Source organism: Papaver somniferum, chromosome 2, assembly GCF_003573695.1.
Source record: "Papaver somniferum cultivar HN1 chromosome 2, ASM357369v1, whole genome shotgun sequence".
NCBI classification, from domain to species: Eukaryota; Viridiplantae; Streptophyta; class Magnoliopsida; order Ranunculales; family Papaveraceae; genus Papaver; species Papaver somniferum.
The window spans coordinates 194,827,500-194,850,860 of NC_039359.1; the positions used below are offsets into that span (position 1 = coordinate 194,827,500).

The following is a 23,361-nucleotide window of genomic DNA, read 5'->3' on the forward strand; positions in this document are numbered from 1 at the left end:
TCCTGCCTATAGGTGCTGAAAGCATTCTTCACTTTCAAGGTTTTGAAAATCTCTACTTGCCTATAGGTGCTGAAAGCATTCTTCACTTTCAAGGTTTTGAAATCTATACTCTTATGAAAAATTTGATACAACTTTTGTTTTTTTGGTAAAGGAATAACAAACTTCACTTTTTAATGGAGAACTCTCTTCTTAGGTTGTAACTTGTAAGTAGTAACCATACAGGGCCAAACAAGCCTAAAAAAATTAGGTAAATTCACCAGAGGAAATTTTCAGTTTAGAACTTGTACATGGGAAAAAAAAACCTGTTACATACACAAACACAAGTAGATGGAAAGGATCCATAATGGTATACATTGACATAAGTACACAACTTGATATCTAGACTGTTGCAGCACCTTTTGATTCCTCAATGATTTGCCTGTTTTCTTTTAAACCACAAAACTGAATCGGCCGCTCGATGTGATAACGCCCTGTTGCTTCTTTATCCAACTGAACGCAATACCTTTCAAATGTCCCTATAGTCACTTGGAGTCTGAAATCCAAACTAAACAAGAATTTCATCTCCAATCTGTTTATCTCTGCAGTGCTGACTCCTCCCACTTTAGCATAATATGCATTGTTGAAGAACCTGAGGTGTAAAAAGAAAATATACTTAGCTGAACAAAGTACACACAAAATAAATCATAAAAAGTACGTCCTATATCGTCTTGCGAAGGAAGGGTACCCCTGAGCTCAAAATAAATCATAAAAAGTACGTCCCACAGTATGAAACATTGGGTACTAGTCACTAAATTTGTTTCTTAAAGTGAAGATTCATGGTTCTAAAAATCTGGTAAACTGAGGTACTTACGCATCGTCAATAAACTTTGCGGCTACCATGACGCTGGTGATGAGAATACGGTGAACATTGAGTGACGTAAGGAGAAGATCGCCGTTTTGTAGGAATCTGTCCATGTAAATGCATGCAACAACAAAGCATGACGGACTACAGTTTGAGTACTTGAAGATGCGGTCGATGTACTGCCTGATGCTCAGAGTAGGCGCTCTCAACCCATGAAAGACTGTAACCATGTCTTTGTGGTTCATGGACTCTAGTAATTTTTCGTTCTTTTGAACAGATCTCTCAAGAAATGAAGAAAGAAGTGACAACACCCGGGGGATCACTATAACTCGTTTTCTTGATTCATTTAGACCCAAAGCTAAATAAATTTCCGTGACTGAAGGCTGCATCTCAAATGCTAAGGATCCCATATCCGAATTAAGCTGCAAAATCCGCACAACAATGTATGCATTAGGATTAAGGATTCCAAAATCTAAACAACTAGTATTACTACCTCCGTTTCAAAATAATAGGCAGGTTTGTGTGTAAATTTACACACAAATTAGAAGTAAAGGACACTCAAATCAGAAAAGGTTTCTACATCTTACCAAAAAGGCAAAACACAACAACTTTTGGTAATCCATCATTATACAGAAGAAGACCTTAAAATTAAAGGAACCCTCCTCATTGGATCAACAAAGCAACACAATGAAGATACAAAGAATTCACTCCAATTATCAAACCTTGTTACCTTCAACATCTAACACAGCAATTGCAGCTGAGGTTCTTATATTTCTACCAAATCTAAGGAGACCACGTTCACAAAGTCGACTATAAAGCAACAAAATTTGCAAATTGAGATAAAAGAACAAATTGAAGATTCTAAACCAAACCTATAACTGAGAATCGGAAAAATAACAAAAATGAATCTAATAAGAGCTTGCCAATCAATCCAACCAAGAATTGAAATGAAAAAAGAAAACCCATATCTAGAAAATCAGAAAGAAACAAAACAAGAAACTAAAACATGTACTGTGCTTACAATTTCTGAAGAGAGATCTCTGAGAACCATCAACTGTGAGAACCCAGTGTTAAGAAGGTACCATTCTCAACAGACCAGAGAGAGATAGAGAGAGAGAAATCGCGGAGAAGAGTTATGCAGGTGCCATTCTCTATTTGTCTACAGCAGTCATTCTTTTTTTCTTTTCTTTTCCTTTTCTTGTTATTTTAAGTTTTATATTTATTCTGTACAGAGAAAGACAGTGAGTGATGATGAGTGTGTGAGAGAAATATTGATTACACCACCAACCTATCCAACTCTTCTCTTCATTCTTTTACTTTCCTTTCTTTCTTTTTAGTTTCTTTCGATCAATTTGTTTTTTTTTGAGTCCGATTTAGAGAGGGTGCACTGATATTTTAATGTTAACTTTAATTTAATTTCGAGACAGATGGGATTTTTAGCCCGTAATCTGTCGTAATGAGACGGTTAACTACTTAACCAATTAATTAATTAAACATACATCAGATTTAGCCAATTTACCGTAGAGAGAAGGATATCACGAGTTTCTCATCACATGGAAGGTGTCGGCAGGTTTTAATTGGACAGCCCCTCTTTGGTTTCTTTCTGTTTATTTCATTCATTCCTAGTCGGGAAGCATATAAGATTAGCAGGGGCCTACATTTGTTGCCAGTGTGTTGGTGGACCACCTTGCTTGTCACTCACCTTACATGTGCATGTTAGTGAAATGCATATCAACCCATTAGAGTACGCTTTTTATTTTATTGTTATTTACTTTCGTACAACAATTTTCATCACTTTTGTTACAGGAAGGGGTATTCGGATCAAGGGAGTGGGAAAATCGTATTCAGCTCACCTAGTACTACCGGTTTAAAACTTTATTACGAGTCAGACAAAAACACCCTCGCAAAAAACTCATAGGATGAGTTAGTCATAAACCTCAAAACCACGATTTCATCTATGATTACAACCATCAAAGTTTTGAACAATTCATCACCAAAAGTATATATTCAACAAAGGTATACAATGCTAATATCTTGATATTATGTCTTCCAATGTACCATGGAAATAAAAAATCAATGATACCCAAATGATTAAATCATGATTCTTTTTTATTTCTATGGAAGTTGATCAAAACAAAAAATCAATCTACAAAACCTTGTTCCGTTCGTATTAGAAGAAGAGAAATAAAACATTCACGTTCATAATACGAGAAGTGAATACCGGATTTCTCCACTATTTAGGTGATTCCAGTGAAATGCAACATTTATCTACCGCTTGGGTGGCATTTCACTGCCATTTTAATGATAGTGAAATATAAAGTTTCAATGTTCATTTTTCTTGTTCTTCCAGTTTGTTTGTTTAATCTTGTAATATCAAACTAAATTTGATGTTTAAGTTGTTCCATTTGCTGGCTCTCTCTAATAATGAAGAAACTCATCCTATGCCCATTCAGTGTCATTCAAACATCTAGAATTTAAGGAATGTTTTCTGAAACTAAAGATCTTTGGGTTTGAAAAAAGAGATATAAACATAGTGTATGGGTGTTGATAAAGCGCAAAATTTTGTGATTTTATATAAATCAGCTATGAATAAGGATTTTGGTGGTTCTACTCAAGGATCTTGGTTACAATTGTGTTCTGAAAGAAGTGTTCAAAACACTAGTCACCAAGCGAAAGTGGAAAAACCATTTATCAAGGACCACCACAACGGAAACGGAAGGTGGAACTGCGGTACCATCAAATGAAATATGTACAATGCTAGATGTTAAAGGCACCTTTTCTTGTATATTAGTGTAGAACACTTCACAAAGACTATTCAAGAACTTTTTCCGTTGCCTGAATCATTTGGGCGATATTTAGATATTAGAGTGATTTTTGACTTTTCCTACCATTGGAATTGATGCTTCTTGTTCTCTTGTTCATTTGCACCGGTAATAGAGTAACCCTTATTTCTCTTCACTTTTCGTGGATGCTAAAACAGAAAATCCATCGAAACAACTTATGTTCGCTTGCGTTTGTTACTAATATATTGAAAAGACGATCGAAATGGCAAGGATTTGGAAGAAAAAAATAAGCATGATACTCTAGAAAGATTAAAATTGCTGGAGAGTTAATCAAGAGAGACGATCCTATAAAAAATGAGCTATGTTTTTCTGCTATATATGATGTCATTACATGTTTAATGGCTGCACACTCAAAGCACATTTGGATTGGTTACAAAGTTAAAATATGATAACTTTGTGATGCTATTAGAAAAAGAAAAAAAAGTTGCCATATCTTGGTGTGGGAGAGTTAATCAACAGACCTTAAAGAAAATAATAAAGCAGAGACAAACTATCTTCTTTACTTTGACGTCTCGTGATGTATGCAACAAAGAGTGCTCTTGACGAACTCGGATTTTGCATCATGCATAGGGAAAATGCACTTGGTTCAGCTCATTTTGCAAACGTAAAAGCCACTAACGGTGCAACAAGAAGCCATAACAAAAGCCAAAAATAGGTCGAAAAACAAAGAAGAAATTTATACAAGCCTTGCCAAGAGCTAAGCATCAACACTGCTCCTTCTCTTCTTCGTTGCAGTATTGCACCCTGTAACTGGTTCTTGTTCTCTCTGGATAAAGAGGCATCTAGTTTTCATGTTCATCAGAGTGAACGAGAAAGGTTTGCTTCCATGGCGTTTTTGGATTCTCGTTCAACCTGGATAACGTGATAAGTTCGTATCTCTTTTTCCGAAGTAAACGTGATTTCGCCAAATCCCTTAAGGAATTTATACAGTATGGCCTTATGAGGTATAATAACAAAATTTGCAGCTTATGTTGCATGACAAGACAACCCTTGTACAACATCTGATGGTGATTTGGTTGAAATTTTACTGAAGATTTTAGTAAATATTTCTAAGTTTAGTTCTTCATGGTTAGAGCTAAGGGTTTCGCTGAATTAAGATTATCAATTGCAAGATAAGCCTTGGAAAATTTGGTTGAAATTTTTAGAATACTTTGATAAATTTGTTCTTCACGGTTGGAGTAGGTTTGGGAGGAAGAACTGGAATTTTTTTTGGTTGTCGTGTTCGGAAGGAATGTGTGGAAAAGAGGGCAAATTTGTCCACTTCGATAAATAATTTAAAATCGGTTTACTCTGCCGAGTTGATTCCCATTTTATCACTCCCTTGATCCAAGATCCCCCTCTCTATAACAAAAGCGATTTTCATTTGCTGCCAGCTGGATAATAATCCGGAAGACAATTCATTTTTTTTTTGTAGTTAAGAAATTTCATTGCACAAACTAAAGCTCAGAAAGAACCTGGGAAACAGAGGAAGTAGAGCTATCTAATATCCCATCCACATTTGGATATTCTGATATTATATATATCTACTGAGAGTTATTGTTGGATACAAATAGGGGGGAGGTTCTCCCATACAACAATTGTTGTCAAGGTTCAAGCGTATTTTGCTAGAATATCTTCCGCCTTGTTTCTTAATCTATGAACAATATAAAATCCCAAAAAATTGTTACATAAGTTAACCAATCTATTGGCTTCCTCTAGAAAAGTTTTAGACCTCTAAGAAATATCAGAAGTTTTGCCTTGAAGATAGTTGAACAAGCTTTCACAGTCCCCTTCTATGTTGAAGTTCTTTAAATTCTTCTCTTTCGCCCAAATAGCATCTTGCAGTACTCCTAGAGCTTCCGCTTCTTGTGGGTCTGCTGTTGTTTCCTGCCCAGCTTTCCCTCCTCCTGTGTTGCCTGTATCATCTCTTAAAATTATAGCATAGCTAGAAGGTAAAGTGTTAGAAATCCAAGCTGCATCCACATTAATTTTCAGTGTATCTTTTAAGGGTGCCTGCCAAGTTTGTGAAGAGGTTTCCTATTTTGCTTCTTGGGCTTGTCCCGTGTCTTCTTCTTTTTTGACCAGAAGGCAATATATCCCTGAATTTCTAAAGATAAGACATTAAAAAGAGTAGTTTTGTTCTCAAAGACTCTATTACACCTTTCCTTCCAGATGAACCACATTTTAGTGAGCATTAAGTCTAAAGAAATTTGTTTCTTTGGATTAGTAATCCATTCTTTGCAAATATCTAGTAAGGACCAGGAGGGATCTATATTCAGAGAGATAGGATTTGGAGCTGAGTTCCAAACCTCTATAGCATAAGGACAATGCAATAGAAGATGTTCTGTGGTTTCTATTTCAGTTCTACACATAGTATGGTAAGGTTCTACTTCTTTGACCTTTCCATAGAGCTTAAAGTTAGTAGATAGGGCATTTTGAAGACATTTCCATATAAAAAGATTGATTCCTTGGGAAGTATCTATCTTCCATAGGGCACTCCATAAGGTCTCAGGTAAGTCTAAGCTAATTATATCAGCATTAGTTTCATTCAGTTTATTATACAAGGATTTGACTGTGTAATCTCCTGACTTGGTAAGTGTCCATCTAAGTTGATCTTTCTTCAATGTGTGATTCTTATCTTTGAAAAGGCAAAGATTCCGGATTTTATAGGTTATACTAATAGGGAAATTTGAGTGAATGATGTCTAAGTTCCAAGAATTAGTTTCATTGTCAATCAGGTCAGAAACTAGTACAAGGTGTTTATTCTGTGGATTCCTAAGATGTTCTAGGGTTTCAGATAGATCAGGTATCCATTTGTCATTCCAAATACTAATATCATTTCCATTTCCTACTTCCCAAATGCTATAGTTATATATTAGCTCAAGTCCTTGACTGATACAGTTCCAGGTCCAAGAACCGTTCGATTTTGCTTTAGCTCTCAAAGGATGCTTGTTTCTGAAGTATCTAGAGCCCATAGTTTTGACCCAAAGAGCATCCTGTTCTTTAACTAGTCTCCATGCTAATTTAGTATGCGTTGCAAGGTTGAATTTACGAGCCTCTTTGAAACCTAACCCTCATTTTTGGATTGGTTCACAAATATTTGGACAAGCCTTATGATAGAAACCTTTTTTCCCTGTTTCTTTTCCACACCAAAAATCCCTCTGAATGGCATTAATTTTGTTGGTTATCTTTTTGGGTAGTATAAAACATCCCATCTGATAAGAGGGAATACTAGATAAAACTGCTCTATTTAGGACTGATCTACTAGGTTGTGAGAGCATTAGACCTTTCAAACTTTGGATTTGGATTCCATTCTTTCCATAATTGGTGCAAAAGTTTTTAGTTTGGATCTATCCATGAATAAAGGGGCTCCCAACTATGGATCCTTAAGACTTATATGCTTAATTTTCAGTAATTTAGACATCATTCTTTGATGTTTAGGGGATAATTTCCTTCCAAAGAAAACCCTTGACTTATAAAAATTAATTAACTGACCAGAGGCTTTACTAAAGATTTCAATAGTATCAAGTAGGTTCCTACATTCTATAAGATCAGCTTTAACAAAGAGGAGGCAATCATCTGCAAAAAAAAAAAGAGAGATTGGTTCACTTTTGGGTGTTATTTTAACTCCATGCAGAATCTTTTTATTCTCTTGCTGAAGAAGAAGTCTAGAGAACATTTCCATACATATTATGAATAGGTAAGGGGATAAAGTGCCACCTTGTCTCAGCCCTCTAGAAGGATTGAAGGCTTCTCCAGGGGATCCATTCAAAAGGACGGAAATGGTTGTGGTTGAAATACATTGTTCTATTAACAAACAAACATCCTCACTAAAACCAAAATATTTCAAAGCATATATGAGGAACTTCCAGTTGACTCTATCAAAGGCCTTGGACACGTCTATTTTAATGCCTAAACCTCAAGTTCTGGCTTCCTTATTTTTGAAGGAATGAATAATTTCATGGGCAACTATAATGTTATCAGAGATTTGTCTAGAAGAAAGAAAGGTTGACTGAAATGGAGATATTATCTTCTCCAAGAAAGGTTTAATCCTATTGGCTAGAATTTTTGCTGTAACTTTATAAACTGTATTACATAGTCCTATTGGCCTAAATTGGCTAGGGTTCTTGGGTTGTTTAACTTTAGGAATTAAGAATAAGTGTGTCTTGTTCAATTCAGGATTCAAGACTTTATCTGTAAAAAAGTTTTGAATTGTTAAAGTGACTTGAGAACCTACTTTGTCCCAATTGTGCAAGAAAAAGCGGACAGGGTCACCATCAGGTCCTGGAGATTTATGAGGTTTCATATTCTTCATCACTAAATATATTTCTTCCTTAGATGGTGGATTTAATATACTGTTATTGTACCCTTAAATAATAGAGCATCATACGGCTGATCAGTTTGAGGTTCCTTGAAAAGAGTTTGGAAATAATCAGTAAGGATAAAACTAATTTCATGTCTATTTCTAGTGGCTGCATTTTGAGTATTTAACATACTTTCTATATTGTTACATTTTCTTATTCTCAAAGTAATTGTATGAAAGTACTTAGTATTTCTTTCTCCTAACTCAATAATAATATCTCTAGATTGTTGTTTTTATATGGATTCTTGAGTGTCATAAAGAATCTCTAGTTCTATCAATTTTTCCTTTAATTTTTTTTCTGTTGGTACTCAGTGGTTCTCATTGCCTTTAGTCTCTCTATTTCTCTAAGAAGGTTTTTGATTTTCTTAGAGGGCATACCAAAAATGTTTTTCTTCCAGTCCAACAAATTGATACCTAATGTGGACAGATTCTTAACTAAGGTTTGGGATACATCCTCAGTAGTATTATCTTTCCAGTTTTCTTTAATCACCTGAATACAAGAGTTTTCCTTTAGCCAGGTATCATAGAATTTGAAGATCCATTCTGTTTTAGTCTCTATGTTGTCAATATGAAGTAAAATGGGACAATGATCTGACCCTATGGCCACTAGGTGTCTGAGAGAAGCATTGGGGAACTGAGAATGCCAATCATCATTTATAAATGCTCTATCTAGCCTCTCATGTATATTTTGTGTACCTTCTCTATGGTTTTCCCAAGTGAAGTCATTACCAGAGTAGCCCAAATCATAGAGACCAACTCTTTCTAGGATGTTGTTGAAATAATCACTGTTGTTTTTGTTGAAGAGTAGTCCTCCTAATTTTTCAGCTTGGTTAAAGATCATGTTAAAGTCACCTAAAACTATCCAAGGCATATGTCTTATACTTATTTGTGTACTGATTTCCTCCAAAAAATACCAAGTTATGTTCCTATTAGAGGGATAAGGGCTACCATAAAAGCATGTTAAGGCCCAAGGATTAGTATCTAAATTAGAGTTTACTATAATGTTAATCATGTTGATATTCCACTGAACAATTTCAAAGTGAAAGCCATCTATCCAAGCTATGGCTAGACCTCCAGATGTACCCACTGAATCCACTGTATGATAGTTAGGAAATTTGGAGACTAGAGATTTAACATATTGTCTTTGATTCTTAGTTTCAGAAAGGAAAATGATTTCTGGTTTTTCAGTATTTATTAGATTATTCAGGTGATTTTGGGTTAAAGGGTACCTACAACCTTGAACATTCCAAGCTAGAATTTTCATATTGTAAGAGAAAGATAAGTAAGGATGAATGCACTATATTCAAAGAGAGTGTTACACTTTGATATATATAGGGTCTTATGTATAGGTATTAAGCAGATTTAAAATTTGCAATTATAAATGTAAATCTACACAGGACTAAGATATCAAGATAAAGTTAAAGAATTTAATTGTAGAGTTAAAGTTAATGAAGAATACTTGTGTCTCCTCCTGTTGCTTTGGAGGGGTTAAGTCAGGGAAAGTAATTGGTTGATAGGCACTTGACTGGGAATTATTCTCTAAAATGTTGGACCCATATTGATCAAAACGCAAAGCTTCCTCATCAATTGAAGGAGCCAAGCCGAGATTTTCAGAAGAGGAGGAAGATAAAAAAAATCAAAAATTAAGATTTTGAAAGCAGATTTATGCTGAGTTAATGGAGTTTGAAAATTTGATGCAATGCAGAAAAGTTCCCCATGATTGGTTGATGAGCCAATATCAGAGTTTTTGGGTAGTGAAGGAAATTGAGAAATTGGGGATTCAAAGGAATCCCTAGCATTTTCAAAACTAGAGAAAGAAAGTCTTCTTCTCACAGGTCCAGACTGCTGAGCCGGATTATTGATATCCTGTAAGAGGCCATACCCATTTTGAGGAACCGATTTCGACGATCTCGACTCAGCGATAACACGGAAAGTTTCCGAGATCGGAATGACTCATCCTCCGATTCAGGTAGAGGTATAAAGTTTTCCGGCAAGTTAAAAGGAAAAGTCCGCTTTCCTAGCACAATAGAAGATATTTGTGGCATATCATCCTCAATAACAAAAGGTCCTAGCACTTCATATGAATGCTGAGGATCCCGAAGAGCTGGTTCTTCATCTACATAATTCCAAAAATTTCCTTGAAGGTTTCACGTACACCTGGTGGAGAGAGATAAGTCTCAACAGGTATTGTCTCTCCATGACAGTCAAAATTATCTTTTGGGTTCCATATTTGAATCAGTTCATCATTCATCCAGTTCATATCATCGCTTGGATAAGGAGAGTTGACTTAAATATCATATATATCTTCTAGAGGTCTACCCTTAAAGACAACACAATTTTATACTTTATGTCCAAGACGCAGACAATGAGTGAAAAACTTGGATGGTAGGTTAAGATAGTTGAATAATATAGAGGTAACATGTAATTTTCCTACTTTCACTAAGAGACAATTAATGAGATGTTTTTCTATGTTTATCCACACCAGAACTCGCGGTTGGCAATATACTGTTTCACTACCTTTTAGAACTCTTGAGACATTACCAGTCTTACTGGATATTAATCATATTATTTCGTGATTTCTCATATGTTTGAAAAGACAAGGGTACCCAAATATACCTCAATCTAAAACTTTTCCACCTATAAGTCCTCTTACCGAAAGTGATTGTCTATGGACTGAGTCGAGACAATACAACGAATCGGTTCACACTTCATGTGATCGTCTACATATACGAGATCGAGACAATATGACAACAAGATAACTTGTGTGATTAACTACGGATACAAGATCGAGACAATACAAAAAGGGTGTGCTAGAGCATAGCTCGGTTGAACCCACCAAGCGTTGGCATGTCAAGTTTGGTTGTCATATTTTAGTGAATCAAAACTCATATTAATAGTCGCTTGATTATGTACTAGATTCAACTTCTTATAGGTTAGCTCAAAAGTATTAGGATATGAGACATTACAAGTATTGCGAAGACTTGCAGATGTGAAGAAGCAAGGAGCTACAACGACAACAATCATCCTTCCACTTGAGGTTAATGATATTTGACTTGAACTGTTTCATTCCCTAATGTATCTTTCAAGTTGTGCATATTGAAAACAAAATTGCGAATCATATTTGAACTCTATATAGACATAGTATTAAGGAATACAATACGAGGTTTATTGCTTATCATTAAACTTTGTAGATAAGACATCGCCATAATCATTTGAATGCTATTGTGATTATGTCTGGGTATGAGGTGAGGATTTCATCCTAGGGAACAATATTTACATGTGTTCTAAGGAAGTAAGTTCAAAAACTTGTTTGTGAATCGAAAAGGAAATCGCCAGGCGTTATTGGGATTGTTATTCATCGTATATCTTGTGAACATCCAATATATGTGATTTAGTAGAACTGCTCATGAATTATTTGTGTTCTTGGTAAAACTATTCACAAAGGCATGACTTATATATTGGTATGACTTTTATTAGTGAAACCGATCTTAAGTAATCACCTGAGATGGTATGATCGGGTTTGTGATTTTATGTCTGACCAAAACTGGGAAAAGGGGAACCGATCCTAGTAAGAGGTGCAGTACATCACAAAGGGGAACCGATCCTTGTATGAGGTGCAGCAGGTTTATAAAAGAAAGGAGAACCGATCCTATGGACATGTGCAACACATTCAAGTTAGATACCATATATATGTGGGGAACCGATCCTAGTACCTAGTCAACTGAATTTTGGAAAGCTAGTGTGAATATGCACAGTACTCACATGGAGCTAGAACCGAAACTTGTTTTGGTAGAACCATTACACCCATGATTTGTGATTGAATGTTATTTGATCAATCACATAGTTCTTGAAAGTCAGATAAAACAATTGTAAACTTGTTTGGAAGTTTGGAAAATCGGTTTCAAGGTTGTAAGTATGAAAGAGAACTTACAAAGTTAGGATGTCGACATACTTTGAACACGTGCTGTGAATGTTTATTATTTAATTGGTCAAAGTTATTCCTTAATAGTTAAGGGAAGAGAATCCCAGGATCGAAACATAAATAATTTAAGAATTTTTTAATTAAGGTTATTAATTTCATTTTTAGGATAATAAGAATTAGTAATGTGCATTTACTAATTAAAGATTTTCATTTTTAAAGAGAGATTTCGATCATTATTTTTGGACAGAGCATTTCCAGGAATTATGGAATTCGAATTTGTGATTTAATAAATATCTTGAGAATATTTTCGGTTGTGGAAATTCGTTGGTGTCCAAACTTCCTAGTCTATAAATACTGAAGTTTGCATTTCTAGCAAACTAATCCTTCGTAACAGCAAACTACCTCTTGTTGTGTTGTTACTGGTGAAGCCGCCTATTCGGAGAGGAGAGTAACCTAGTTAGGCGAAATATCTTACGACCTCTCATTTTAAAGTCTTACTTGGGATTGAGAATCTCTATTAGTACCGTTGGTGGGAAACTAGATAATTGCGGTTTATATTTTGTTTTCATTGATTTGATTGACTAACGGTGGTTGAAATTTGATTGCACCTAGTTTGTTTATGCTTGAGAATCTTCTATTTTGATATAAGATTCACTCAAACTAGTTCAGAGTTTCGACATGGATCTTTAGACTGTTGGTAGTTCTAAAGACGATCTTGTGATAATTCATTGTTAACAGACTCCGTTCAGTGTGATTGATCACAAGAAATTCAAATGATTGTGTGCAAGTGTTTATTGAATATCTAAGAAGATTTGAAGACGAAGAAGATATTGAAGATTTATGATTTGTGAGTTCATAATCTTTGGTGTGCACAATACTTGTTTCGGTAAAAAGAGGATCCAATTAATAATCGGTTTTATCCTTGTGATAGATTTGGATTCATTAATTGAGTAGATCGGTATCAATACAATTCTTTGGATTAAGAGTGTTGATCGCAAAATCTTAACGATTACTGTTAGAGCATTTCTCGGTCGAACTCACATGCGTTGTTATCTCAAGCATGTTTGTCAATGTCCGTGATCAAAACTATAAGTCTTGATTTATAGTCTATTATAGCTAAGTCTCAGACTAGGATAGAAAGTGTGGTTGAGCTCAAGGGTTTCATGGCGATTCATCATACAAGTTGAAGAACTACTCAAGGAACCGGTGGAACTTCTCGACAAAAAGGTATGTGAAGACTTGAACTTATCTGTTAGTCAAAAGTATATCTACTCTATCTCCTACTCTTTGAGACAAGAAGTCGTATGCTATATATATTTATACTTGGATTATACACATTTGGTATTTCGATCTGAGTATACCTCGCCTATCTATATCTCGAAATATGTGTTGGTAAGCTTTTCGCTTCGATCAAGTTTATCTTTACCATGTGACGAATGTCATGATATGTTTCAATAATCTTGAAAATTGTTTGACGAGAAATGGTGTAACAACTGTATAACGTCCTCTAAGAATGTTTCAATGATTGAAATGAGAGTTTAGATTACATAACTAATGGTGGACATAAGCATTGTTGTGGAAACACATTTATTTACAAGTCCTATTCCTTGAACCAAAGTTTGCGAACTTTGTTGATCAAGAGAACTGGAAGAATGGCGTGAGCCAAGTCCGCGAACTCAGTCCGTGAACTGCCGAAGTTCTCAAACTCGAGAATTTCTGCTGGAGTTGACAAACTAATTGCATGAAGCTAAGTCCTCGAACCCAGTCCGTGAACTGACGAAGTTCTCAAATCTGAGAATTTCTGCTGGAGTTTGTAAACTCTTCCCGGTAACTTAAGTCCGCGAACTTGAGAAGGTTATATATCTGAATATGATTTAAGAACTTAAACTTAAAAATACTAAGGAATGCAGTTTGCAAACCGTGGATATAAAAGTTCATGAAACTGATTCAAGTGAATCAAATCATCTTTGCTTAAATTGTGTCTTGTGTAGTACATGAGATTTCCTTGCAATTGAACAACTCTCTAAATAGTTCATTTGAATTCATTTGAACTAGTTATGGTGAAGGTAGAACATGGTTGATATGAAATGCTCATATGGCTAACCATTTGGTTAACTGTTGTTCAACCAACAAGTGCATACGTTTGGGTACGGTTAAAAAACCTAGAAGCGTGCATTGTCAAGTGTGTATAACAAGCTAATTTTTTGATATAACGGTTGAGAAATATTAGCTTGAATATAAATCAGGTTTTCATACAACGGTGAATATTGAATGCTTTGTTACTAAGATAACATTGATTGCAAATCCTGATTTGAAAGACTATATAAAGGAGACATCTAGTATTGTGCAAAACTAATCCCCACACCTTACCTGTGATACTAGTTTGTGTACTAGAGTCGATTCTCCTTTAACCTTTGGTTTTCTTCTTCTAAAACCAGGTTAACGAACGACTTCATTGGGATTGTGAAGCCAGACCGATACTAGTTTTATCGAAGTTGTGTGATATGATATTGCATCTTCTATCGTACGAGTACAATCAGATTGATTGGATTGAGATTGATATCTCCGATAGGCAAGATATAAAAAGAAATCACAAACATCTTCGTCTCATTGTTTGTGATTCCGCAACATCTTGTTTCTCTACCATACGATTAAGATTGTTGTGAGGTGATTGATAACTCTAGGCTGTTCTTCGGGAATATAAGACCGGGTTATCAATTGGTTCCTGTTCACCTTGATTATTATCAAAAGACGGAACAAAACCTTTAGGGTTTATCTGTGGGAGACAGATTGATCCTTTGATATACCTGTCTATGGGAGACAGATTTGTTTATTTTCAAAGCCTGCGATTTTGGGTCGTAGCAACTCTTAGTTGTGGGTGAGATCAGCTAAGGGAATAAAGTGCATAGTATCCTGCTGGGATCAGGGGCGTAGGGAGTACGACTGTACCTTGGATTAGCGGGAGACTGATTGGTGTTCAACTACAGTCCAGTCCGAAGTTAGCTTGGAGTATGCTAGTGTATGTAGCGGCTTAATATAATGTGTTCAATCTGGACTAGGTCCCGGGGTTTTTCTGCATTTTCGGTTTCCTCGTTAACAAAATTTCTGGTGTCCGTGTTATTTCAATTTCCGCATTATATTGTTTTATCTTTATAATTGAAATAATACAGGTTGTGCGTTAGATCATCAATTAGAGTAATCTAACCTTTGGTTGTTGATTGTCATTGATTGATCCTTGGATATTGGTATTTGGTACCATCCAAGTTATTTCTTGTGTTTGATTAAATACTCGCTGATTTCTATTAGCTCGAGTAAATCAAAACAAGAGAGAGATATTAACTCCTTGAGATACTTTTACCTAGATTGATTCTGACTGTCTAGTTGATTCTCTAGAAAGTATTTCAGAGTTAGTACATACAAATTGCTAAGTGAAATATTGGGTGGTGTTGTTAGACCCCCGCTTTTTCAATTGGTATCAGAGCAGGCAAACACGTTTAAGACCTTACAAGTCTGTTTTTGTAGAGTTATGACTCTATGGACAAGAGTACTATCTCTGATAAACGCGTCACCAGAAATAAAAGTTCTTTCTCGTCTAACTCTATTAAAGAGAAGGGTTATACAATCTCGAATATAGATGAACCTTCTGTACTGACGAGACAGACTAACGCTGACATGTGTATTCCCGATTACCCTTCAAATGAGAGCCTGTCCATTAATGAACGGGATCCAGCTGAAGAGAGTGAATTGATTCTAAATCTTGTTAGAATCCAAGCTGATAGATTCAATCGGTTGAAGCATCATGTCAATGTTTTACTTGGTGTAATAAGAGATTACAAACCCAAAGGTAATTCTGAAGTTCATTCTTCGTATACGTCTCTTGAAGCTAGCCTCAGAAGAGATGCCTTGGAAATTGACCATCACTTGATCAAGTTCTCTACTCAAGTATTTTTCAAAGCAATCTAATATGCCAAGTACTTCTTCCACAAATAAAGATGGTTCATTCTCAGAAGGAAAAACGAAAGCCCCTTCTAGTAAAACGGATGTGCCTGAAGTCACCAACACTCAAGGATGCTGCACATCAAGTTAAGGGAAGAAATCTTCTAACGATGATATTAAGACTGTACTATCTAATCATTCCGATGATAAGAAAGTATGTCTTGTCTGTGAGACAAAGAGTTCTGTTAAACGAAAGGGAACCTCTAGGTTGAAGAAAAACTCCTTGGTCCAACTTCAACACACCTTAAATTTAATTCTTAAAGGTGTAACTGACATTCGTATGACTAAACCAATTGGTTTTTGTACCTACCCTGTGTATGTTACCAGGAAAGTCAGTTCAATGAGTTCCTCAAACACTCAAGAACAAAACCGACGTCTTAATAAACATCGTCTAAAGAAAGATCGTGTCGTGGTCTCTGGAAATAACACTGCTCCTATTGAGAAAGGAAGTTCAGAAGAAAGAAGAAAAATTGATGAAATGAGAAATAATCTGAAAAAGATAATTAAAGGGTATAGAGAATTCGTCAACAGGTTGTCGTCCTCCTCTAACCAAAATTCTTCTGGTAAGAACTCAAACTATGTCTCCTATTTTGATGACAGTAAGTTTTATGATAATTTCTCACATAAAAAGGAGTCCCTCTCTAGATTCAGGAGGAAAAAGAGATTTGACCATAAACACAAATCTCTTGATGAGCTTGTGGCTCATACTTGTGCTAATTAATCACAAGGGTTGAAGATCTTACTCATAAAAACCCTGTTGAGTAAGATGTGTTAATATTCAGGTATACTTTTGGCATTTGCGTCTGTTAGGTTGAGCTATCTTCTTATCGTTTATAGCTAAGCTTTTTGATTGCAGACTCATTGTGCTCAAATTATTGTCTGTGTCTAAAGTGTTATTTAGGAAGTCTTCTTCTGAATCTTGTTTCTTGCTACAACTATGCTCAAAAATTGTTTTCCTGTGTTATGGAATTTTTCGAGTCTTTTGTTCCAAAAGTCCTTTTTGGTCTTTATTATTTTTGGGGGCCATGTTGTACTCGAACGGATATCCGTGTTCTGGGATGAGTCAACTGTCTAAGAAAACCCTAGAATCCCTTCCCTAGAAGACCTTTAAATATGGTGGTTTTGCAAGAATGTCTAGGTCGACTTCTGGGTTGTCAAGAACCTCTCCTTCTTCATCTTGTTATGGTGGTTTATCCCTTCCCTATTGAGTTACGAACGCATACTCTAGGTTGACTTATGGGTTGTCAAGAATGTCTTCTTCTTCATCTTGCTAAGGTGGTTTTGCAAGAGGATTCCTTGACAAAGGTTGTGTTGTTGAGTCCAAGAAGAAAAGAACCCTTGTAGATGAAGATCATCCTAATGCTTCATGTTATTTTGCCTATGTTCATGAGGATACTGAAAAGGATGATATGATTTCTGCTGAAGTTGTTCATGACTTTCTTAAGTACTTTGGGGAAGCAAAACAAGAGCTCATTGTGACTCTGAAAAATCTTGATGCATTGAAAACTGAGTTGGAAAAGGTTATTATTGACCTTGGTCTCATAAAGTTTTACATCAATGATCTTCGCAAAGAGAATCACCTCTCCGATGTTGCAATGAATGATGTTGATCACAAGCTCAAAGACCCTTTGTCTCGTGAGGATTCTGAACCGTCCATATGATCTTAGTTCGTGTTCGGGATAGCACTGGAGTCTGTTTTTATTTAGCTTGTTTTATTTATGTTGCCTAGTATGTCTTCTTTTTGGTTTAGTTGGAAGAATAACTAGTGCTTTGAATATCAATGATTGTGACTACACATAACTATTATTTTCATCTTCTTGTTCTTTTTTCAGGTTTATTGGTTTAAATTCTAAAAAATATTTGGAGGATGATGTTTTTGCAGTATTAAACTTTATGAGTTGTTATATTGCAATGGGTTATGGGATTGTTGTTTACGTCCGTGAACAATATTTGTCCCGTACTTTGTCAAAAGTAAAGTCGTTCGTGTTCAGTATTCACGTACTGGTAAAAGAATGAATGGAATTTTGACAAATACAAAAGTTAAGCCTATATGGTCAAATATTTTATGGAAGATAGGTTAAAATCTTTTGTTTTCAAGGATTATGTCTATTATTGTCGTTATGCAAATAGTGATTGAATATAGAATGAATCCTTGTGTATTCCGCAGTATTGATCATCCCTGATCCATATTTTATGTATTACTGTGAGACTCCGTAATGTATCTTATGTTGAGCACTATACAACCAAGTTGATTTATTAGCTTAGTTGGTGTTCGGTGAGATATGTTATGTCGAGCATATTGAACTAAATTAATCATCTTATATGGTTATTTAGTTATTGCTCCGTAAGTATTCTTATGTCGAGCAAAACAAATGACAATTAAATTGATTACCTTTGTAAGTTCTCTTGTAATTAATCTAGTTGAGTATTTTCGTGTCTACATAAGTTATCTTATGTTGAGCACAATCAATTGAATTGATCACTTTTTGTGTTTAATTTGGTTGTGTATTCCGATTAAATTAATCATGGGCTTACTTGTGATTCATTTGATTGAGTTTTTGGATATAGAAAATCATTCTCATGGTTTTTGGTGTCCAATAAAAATCCTTCTTTTCTTTTGAAATTAAGGTCGCTCGTTGTTGCTCTTTCGGGAATGACATCAAATGGGGGAGAGTTATTTTGAACTTGTGCTTAATGGTCATATCTTGAGGGGTGTGCGGATGTGGAATTTTAGAGAGGTTATCTTGTATCTTTAAACTCCTTGATGAATGCACTTAGCTTCGTCTTTATGATTGCATCTAAATTAGTTGGTATGTATTTTTTTCTTTTAGTCATGAAATGTCTCTTTAGGAAATTTCATTATGATCCTGTTCTTGTACCTTTGCCAATTTTATTGACAAAAAGGGGGAGAATTAATATGTAGTTTACACTAAAAATACATATGGTTTTCGGACCATTGTGTAAGGGGGAGTGGTTTCCATGTGAGATGGAGTATTGACTAAGGGGGAGTGATACATATCACCATAGTATTATTGTTGAAGTTGTGATACAATTGGACTTTGACACTGTGTAATAATACTATGACACTGTATAACAATGATCGAGACCGATGCTTTCTCATTGTTACAGCTACGGATCTTCAACATCGGTGATGCTAAATTGACAACCTTTGGGATCATTGGAGTACTTGGAAGTGAAGAATATTTCGAGGAATGTTGAAGATTAGACATGTGGAATAAGAGCTACTAAAGTTTCTTTATCTTTTTTGTATTCCATATATATTGATAGTTTTGTCACTAAAATTGACATAGGTGGAGATTGTTAGAGCATTGCTCGGTCGAACTCGCATGCGTTGCTATCTCAAGCATGTTTGTCAATGTTAGTGATCAAAACTATAAGTCTTGATTTCTAGTCTATTATAGCTAAGTCTCGGACTAGGATAGAAAGTGTAGTTGAGCTCAAGGACTTCATGGCAATTCATCATACAAGTTGAAGAACTACTCAAGGAACCGGTGGAACTTCTCGACAAAAAGGTATGTGAAGACTTGAACTTATCTGTCACTCAAAAGTCTATCTACTCTATCTCCTACTCTTTGAGACAAGAAGTCGTATGCTATATATATATAGACTTGGATTATATACATTTGGTATTTCGAGCCGAGTATACCTCGCCTATCTATATCTCGAAATATGTGTTGGTAAGCTTTTCGCTTCGATCAAGTTTATCTTTACCATGTGACGAAAGTCATGATATATTGAAAATTGCTTTGACGAGAAATGGTGTCACAACTACATAACGCCCTCTAAGAATGTTTTAATGATTGAAATGAGAGTTTGGATTACATAACCAATGGTGGACATAAGCATTGTTGTGGAAACACATTTATGTATAAGTCCTATTCCTTGAACCAAAGTTTGCGAACTTTGTTGATCAAGAGAACCGGAAGAATGGCGTGAGCCAGGTCCGCGAACTGCCGAAGTTCCCAAACCCGAGAATTATACTAGAGTTGACAAACTACTTGCGTGAACCTAAGTCCGCGAACTGGCGAAGTTCTCAAACCCGAGAATTTCTGCTGGAGTTTGTAAACTCTGCCCGGTAACTTAAGTCTGCGAACCTAGTAAGCGAACTTGAGAAGGTTATATATCTGAAGATGATTTCTGAACTTAAACTTAAAAAGACTAAGGAATGCAGTTTGCAAACCGTGGCTATAAAAGTTCATGAACCGATTCAAGTGAATCAAATCATCTTTGCTTCAATTGTGTCTTGTGTAGTACATGAGATTTCCTTGCAATTAAACAACTCTCTAATTAATTCATTTGAAGTCATTTGAACTAGTTATGGTGAAGAAGAACATGGTTGATATGAAATGCTCATATGGCTAACCATTTGGTTAACTGTTGTTGAACCAACAAGTGCATACGTTTGGGTACGGTTAACAAACCTAGAAGCGTGCATTGTCAAGTGTGTATAACAAGCTAAGTTTTTGATATAACGGTTGAGAAATATTATCTTGAATCTAAATCAGGTTTTCATCTAACGGTGAATATTGAATGTTTTGTTACTAAGCTAACATTGATTGCAAACCCTGATTTGAAAGACTATACAAATGAGACATATAATACTGTCCAAAACTAATCCCCACACCTTATGTGTGATACTAGTTTGCGTGCTAGATTTGATTCTCCTTTAACCTTTGGTTTTCTTCTTCTAAAACCAGGTTAACGAACAACTTCATTGGGATTGTGAAGCCAGACTGATACTACTTTTATCGTAGTTGTGTGATCTGATCTTGCATCTTCTATCGTACGAGGACAATCAGATTGATTGGCTTGAGATTGATATCTCCGATAGGCAAGATATAAAAATTAATCACAAACATCTTCGTCTCATTGTCTGTGATTCCGCAACATCTTGTTTCGCTACCATACGATTAAGATTGTTGTGAGGTGATTCATAACTCTAGGCTGTTCTTTGGGAATATAAGACCGGATTATCAATTGGTTCCTTTTCACCTTGATTATTATCAGGAACAAAACCTTTAGGGTTTATCTGTGGGAGACAGATTGATCCTTTGATAGACTTGTCTGTGGGAGACAGATTTGTTTATTGTCAAAGCCTGCGATTTTGGGTCGTAGCAACTCTTAGTTGTGGTGAGATCAGCTAAGGGAATCAAGTGCGCAGTATCTTGCTGGGATCATAGGCGTAGGGAGTACAACTGTGCCTTGGATAAGTGGGAGACTGATTGGGATTCAACTACAGTCTAGTCCGAAGTTAGCTTGGAGTAGGCTAGTGTCTGTAGCGGCTTAATACAATGTGTGTTTAATCTGGACTAGGTCCCGGGTTTTTTTTGTATTTGCAGTTTCCTCGTTAAAAAAATTTCTTGTGTCTGTGTGATTACAATTTCCGCATTATATTGTTTTGTCTTTATAATTGAATACATGTTGTGCGTTAGATCATCAATTAGAATAATCCAACCTTTGGTTATTGATTGTCATTGATTGATCCTTGGATATGGGTCTTTGGTACCATACAAGTTTTTCCTTGTGTTTGATTAAAGACTCGCTGATTTCTATTAGCTCGAGTAAATCAAAACAAGAGAGAGATATTAACTCCTTGAGATACTTTTACCTAGATTGAGTCTGACTGTCTAGTTGATTATCTAGAAAGTATTTCGGAGTTAGTCCATACAGATTGCTAAGCGAAATATTGGGTGGTGTTGTTAGACCCCCGCTTTTTCAATTACTTTGGTAATTGAACATAAGATAGATCTAAGGACCTGACAAAGGAGTTTATGTTAAGATAAACAGAAGAGCCTCTGTCCGACTCATATCACTTGGTTGAAGAGATTTGATACCAAACAGATTTTTTGTTCCTTTACTGTTTGGAATACGAACCAAAGGAATTGATCCAAGTACGTGACTTATTTATAAGTTGGAGGCGTGGGAATATAGACGGAACTAGGTAAACTATAGGTTTAGTTTCTTGGTCTCAACTATACGAAGTTAGGTGTAGTTTTTTGTAGTGGCTTAATCCTAAGAGTATTCAGTTCTAGACAAGGTCCCAGGGTTTTTCTGCATTTGCGGTTTCCTGGTTATCAAAATCTTGTTGTGTTATTTACTTTTATTTTCCGCATTGTAATTGTTTTATTAATTAAAGTAAATCACACAAACGTTAATTCATATTTACTTGATAAGTGAATCCTATTGTGTTTGGTTAAGTCCGAACCTTTTTATCAAGTAAAAATACTTCGTTGTTGTATTGTCTCGATCTCGTATCCACAGACGATCACACAACGTGTGAACCGATTAGTTATATTGTCTCGACTCAGTCCTTAGACAATCACTTTCGGAGAAGGACTTATAGGTAGTAAAAGTTTTAGATTGAGGTATATTTGGGTACCCTCGTCTTTTCAGTGTGATTACTTGATAATAGGTTCAGACTTAACCAAATCTCTATAGGATTGCTATCAAGTAATTACGGAATTAACGTTTGTGTACTTTACTTTAAATTATAATAAAAACAATTATACTTGCGGAAAACTAAAATAAATGACACAACAATATTTTGTCAACGAGGAAACCGCAAATGTACAAAAACCCAGGGACCTAGTCCACAATTGAATACTCTCAGAATTAAGCCGCTATACAAAATGTAAACCAACTTCTTATAGTTGGGACCAAGCAACTAAACCTATAGTTCACCTAGTTTCTTCAGTGTCCCTGCGCTTCCGACATTCGACAAGTGCACGCACTGGAACAATTCCTTTGGTTCGTATTCCAAACAATAAAGGAACAACAAATCTGTTCGGTAACAACTCTTTTCAAACAAAGTGATATGAGTTTGACAAAGGTTCTTCCGTTTAACCAATAAATTCCTTTGTCGGGTTCTAGATCTATCTAATTAAAAACTACCAAAGCAGTTGTGTTTAGACTATGCAATCAATAATAGGATCCACCAAGATACTATATATTGATGCCGATCTACGCAACTAATCAATCTAATCTATCAAAGATAAACCGATTATAGTTGGATCCCAGCCGAACAGGTTTTTTGTACACCAAAGATTATGAACCCAATAAGAAATCTTATTTGTCTTCAAATCTTCTTAGATATTCAATAAACACTTGCACACCACAGCTAGAATCTCTTGTGATCATTCACGCACATAACAGAGTCTGTTAAGAATGGATTATCACAAGACGTCTTTAAATCTAAAAACACTTCTAAAGATACCGTCGAAACTTAGATCTAGTTTGAGTGAATCTTATATCATAAGAGAAGATTATCAAGCATGAACAAACTAGGTGCAATCAAAGTTCAACAACCATTGGTCAATCAAATCAAATCGAAAACTAATAATACTTCAATTATCTAGTTTCCCACCAATGGTACTCATAGAGCTTCTCAATTCCCAAA

General features: G+C 35.5%; 1 protein-coding gene across 1 annotated transcript; it reads right to left on the reverse strand.

Annotated features, from left to right (window-relative positions):
* Nucleotides 1–162: 162 nt before the first annotated feature.
* LOC113350113 (cyclin-P3-1-like) lies at nt 163–2,214 on the reverse strand. Its single transcript, XM_026594197.1, has 3 exons — nt 1,863–2,214; nt 851–1,263; nt 163–628 (listed from the first exon to the last, which is right to left on the reverse strand). Exons 1-3 carry the CDS (start codon nt 1,890–1,892, stop codon nt 379–381), a joined length of 693 nt encoding a protein of 230 aa, XP_026449982.1. The 5' UTR covers nt 1,893–2,214; the 3' UTR covers nt 163–378.
* Between the last annotated feature and the right edge of the window lie 21,147 nt (nt 2,215–23,361).

What these genes read in the sequence shown, in the direction of transcription:
- LOC113350113 (XM_026594197.1), bottom strand. Translation starts at nt 1,892, where the DNA reads ATGGTTCTCAGAGATCTCTCTTCAGAAATT. An exon ending in GAGATCTCTCTTCAGAAATT is followed by an intron (nt 1,264 to 1,862) that starts GTAAGCACAGTA and finishes CGGATTTTGCAG; the next exon opens with CTTAATTCGGATATGGGATC. An exon ending in GCAAAGTTTATTGACGATGC is followed by an intron (nt 629 to 850) that starts GTAAGTACCTCA and finishes TTTACACCTCAG; the next exon opens with GTTCTTCAACAATGCATATT.